Source organism: Tremella mesenterica, assembly GCF_000271645.1.
Source record: "Tremella mesenterica DSM 1558 unplaced genomic scaffold TREMEscaffold_13, whole genome shotgun sequence".
Classification (NCBI taxonomy): Eukaryota; Fungi; Basidiomycota; class Tremellomycetes; order Tremellales; family Tremellaceae; genus Tremella; species Tremella mesenterica.
Genome location: NW_006711237.1, coordinates 763,521 through 767,720, shown reverse-complemented (window position 1 = coordinate 767,720; position 4,200 = coordinate 763,521). Strand labels below are relative to the sequence as shown.

The window sequence follows — 4,200 nt, the reverse complement described above, 5'->3', positions numbered from 1 at the left end:
TCACATTCCCCTGAGATCATTCTCAACCGTCTCTCACCATTCACTGGATCGTTCTTACCTCACACCACTCCCCTCTTACCAATCCCCGCTTCTTCCTCACACCCCAATCCCTCACCAACCTGGATGAGGTGATCATGGACGCTCGTGTGTTCCCCGAGGACAAATTCGACCAACCCAATACCAACCCCCACTTGCCATCGTCTCATCTTACCTTACTCATCTACCACACCCATACCAACCCCCACTTGCCATCGTCTCATCTTACCTTACTCATCCCGAAAACCACGACAAAAAACTGACCCATCAGGCAGCCCTCATCTCCCGTCCAGACCTATACAACGAAATGCCTCCCGAATCAGCTTGCTCAACATGCCGAGCCGGTCGTTGGAGATGTATCGTCGACAAACATTACAGGAAGAAATTGAGTTGCAGGATGTGCGGTAACATACGTTGCGACCTAGCTACGGAAGAGAGGAGATTCTTCCTGAGGTCGGCCGCGGGCAAGAGTGTGAAAGAACGCAAGATTCAATTGGGGAAACAGATGGGCAGGTTCGGGGCGGCAAAGGATAAAGCTAAAGTTTTGGAAACGAGTGGAACAGTCTGCAAAGGAAAGAGGATCGTCCAAGACGATGGTTTGAAATCATCTAATGACAATGATGAAAAGAAATCGAAATCATTTAATGAAGATGATGAGCGAATAAAGAAGGGAAAGGAAAAGGAAGAAAAACGAAAAGATAAGTTTTCCCTCTACTGGAATTCAAACATTCAAGATTTCTTCATCTTTCGCCTAACTAAACCTTGACATTATCCCCCTTTCTTTCCTTCAAACCCATCCGAAACATAAGAGAAAAATTGAAACAGAAACTCTTCATACTTGTACCCAACACAGAAAGCGGAACGAACGGCACGGGACCGATTTGGTTGGGAAGCCGTTCCGGTTTCTGTGTCATTTGCCAACATCTAATCTTCCTCTTCCTCTTTTCTTCTCCTTTTCTTTCAACTTTCACTTTCCTCTTGTTTTCTTTTCCCTCGTTGAATCATCACGTGAACTCGTTGTTCGTCCAGCACCATTCATCTTTTCAACGTCCACAGGCTTGAGCTCATCATCACAGATCATCCCGTTTCCCTCAACATCCACCATTATTTCCGATATCGACTCGACAACAATAGCAACCACCCTACCGACCTCATTCTCACATACCAATCTCACTTCACCTTTTCATCCGGAAATCAACAACCTTGAAGTTTTAAGGGACGTGGCGTTGGAATTGGAAAAACGATCTTTGACATTATCATCCTCTTCGTCGTCATCGATATTACCGTCATTACCATTTAGGAAAACAGATTCGAATCGTTTACGTTCAGCCAAACCTTCAACCGTCATCGATGAAATCTCTCATGATGATCGTCAAACAACACGAACAACACCATCTGCATCTCTACCTCTAGATGAAACGGACTGTACGGATAGCCATCGTGATGATGAACATTGTATGGACCAAGACTTTATCCATCTTGACCACGATGAAGATTGTACGGATGATGATCCTCATCATCACGAAGACTCGGCCTTCGATTCGTGTTCTATAGATCGAGATAGGGGAAAAGGAAACGAGGGTGAAGAAGAAAACGAATACGACTTGCATGTACATGATATGAACCATACTCATTTCGATCATGAACTCTACAAAGTCGACCTTTCACTTTCGGATGGTTTACCCATGAAGAGAAAGAGGAGGACGGTGGGAATGCTTGTTGAATCGGATACGGGAGAGATTGAGGGGAGGAGGACGATAGGAATGGTCGGATCGGATACAGAGGAGAAAAGACTGGTCGAGGAAAGAACGAGAATAGGATCTGGGAAAGTAGGATCGGAAAAGGTTCATCTGGATGATATCCCACTCAAAGGGAAGAGAAAACGACGAGTCGAGGGGATGGAAATGGAAATGGAAATGGAAATGGGACCAGAAAGAAAACGACGAGTCGAGGGAATGGAAATTGAAAAAGAAAGAGAGAGAGAAGGAGAAAGTGAAGGAGAAAGAGAAAGAGAAAGAAAAAAAGAAAAGATTCTTCCAGATGTAACGAAAACACAACAAACTTTGAAGAAAACGTCGAGACGACCGAAAAAGAGAAAGAAAGATGGAAAAACCAAAAGGAAGATGATTTCTAAACTCGACGTACATACCAGCATATCTCCCCCTACCGTGAGTAATACGAACACGGACACGGACATGTCTCTTCCTACCGTGAGTAACACGAACACGAAAAGTAACATGGATAAGGCCAAGGATAAGGATAAGAAGATGAATACGAAAACCAAGACAAAGATCAAGAAACAAAATCAAAAGACGTACATCACCACGATTGATGAACATGTCGTTCACCAAGTAACCCTATCACGATACGTCTTGAACGTTTTATACGAAAAGTTGGCAATAGCCAACAAGTTTGGGAATCACGAAATGGTCGATAGGTATGTAAACTTGTTGTTGAAATGTAAATCTTGAACTTGTCGTCGAAACGTATAAAGTAAATCCTTTGGGAATCGACAGATATGTAAAACAACTCTCTCTACATGACATGTCAGTCTCGTCTCGTCTCGTCGTTGCCCTCCCCCCCTGCTCCGATTTTGCGACTTGTACTTGTGCGTCGTGGTGTGGCCGTGTACTCATCTCCTCAACCAATATTGTCCATTCGTCTATTCATCATCATCACTGACTCACCCTCTCTCCATCCATCGGTCACTCCCTCGTCTCTATGTAGTCCCTATCGCTCTCCTCTCCCCTCCTTGTCGTCGATATTCCTGTCTCGTCTCGTCTCGTCCACCCCGCAACATGGCTGACCAATCCAGAACGACACGGATGACATGTGCACGCACACGCACACACACATACTCGCTGTCGCATCTGCGAAAAACCACCTCGACCTATCCGCTCGTCCACCCATCACGCGGCAGGTCCATTTGTCCATTATCCATTTTTCGGCCTGTCCACCGCGATTCAACTGGCCTCTTGTCTTGGACTATGAAGAAACGCAAACAACTCCCATATCCCATATGTACCGACTAAACGTTACTTCTTCCGTCAGGTATCTAGGTTGACCTGACCTGACCTGACATCTCTCACGGCCTCGACCGACATGATGATGATATTCGTCGGGTCGGGTCAACATGATCGAAACATCCGTCTTGTTTTTCTCTGTTGGTAGAGAGAGTAACTTGGTGCTACATAGGGAGACCAACTGTCGACTCTTTCGACTTGTCAACTCGAACCTCTCTCTCCACTCTCCACTCTCCACTCTCCACTCTGACCTCTCAACTCTTGACTTTTCCAAGGAGAGGAGAGTCTACATGTTCGTTCAAGACGTTTCCAAGTAGAGTCAACCCATCGATATTGGCTATTGGCTATTGGCTGTTTGCTATTTGCTTTTAGGACGCGCTCTTCCACTACCCTACACTATACTGTTACACTCACACTCACACTCACACTGTCGAAAACGGTTTACGCCATGACCAATTTACTACTTACCACTTGATACTACTTTACGACGAAGCGGATTCATCGAACGGGAATGGAGCAATATTGACCTACCACCTGCGACCTACGACGTCAACGTCAACGTCCATGTCCATGTCAACGTCAACGTCCATGTCCATGTCAGCGTCAACGTCAATGTCAGCCCCGACCGATCGTTGGTATCATGACACAACCCTTCCTACATCCTACATGTCTTTCAGCTCTCTTGGAGAATGTCTGACAGGTCATGTGATGCCACCACTCAACCGTCCATTTCAATCAATCACTTGTCACCAGATCACCAGACGTCCCTTGGTCCGATCCAACTATCGGTCCACCTCTGTTCACGTCTGACATTTCTCATCCTTTCACCTCTTGGTTCATCCCAAAAGTTCTCTCCATCTCCTCTTCCCCCTCGGACCGACTACTACCTTCAAAAGACTCCCAAAAAGTCGAACGATGGGAACAACTACAAATGCATCGATGGGTGAAGATATACTTGTTTACCGAGTGGAAAAAAGCTGTACGGTTCATGATAAGGATTGAAGAGCTTGTTGAAGAACATGACGTGAGTCATTCCGTGTTTTACATTTTGGACCGTTTCCCGAGTTCACGAGATGGGCAGTCAAGATTGACAATGAGCTGACCTACAAGCATCATCCTAGTATCTTCATCTGTCCTGCTT

General features: G+C 45.6%; 1 protein-coding gene across 1 annotated transcript in view; it reads left to right on the top strand.

The window, feature by feature from the left end:
* Window positions 1–4,200, top strand: part of TREMEDRAFT_65246 (uncharacterized protein) — a gene marked incomplete at both ends in the record, with an annotated part of 11,784 nt that overhangs the window by 845 nt on the left and 6,739 nt on the right. The window contains 5 exons of the mRNA XM_007007371.1: window positions 308–598; window positions 1,113–2,204; window positions 2,283–2,473; window positions 3,553–3,690; window positions 3,813–4,083. Of these exons, the coding sequence (XP_007007433.1) occupies window positions 308–598; window positions 1,113–2,204; window positions 2,283–2,473; window positions 3,553–3,690; window positions 3,813–4,083 (1,983 nt within the window). The remainder of the gene's footprint in view (window positions 1–307; window positions 599–1,112; window positions 2,205–2,282; window positions 2,474–3,552; window positions 3,691–3,812; window positions 4,084–4,200) is intronic.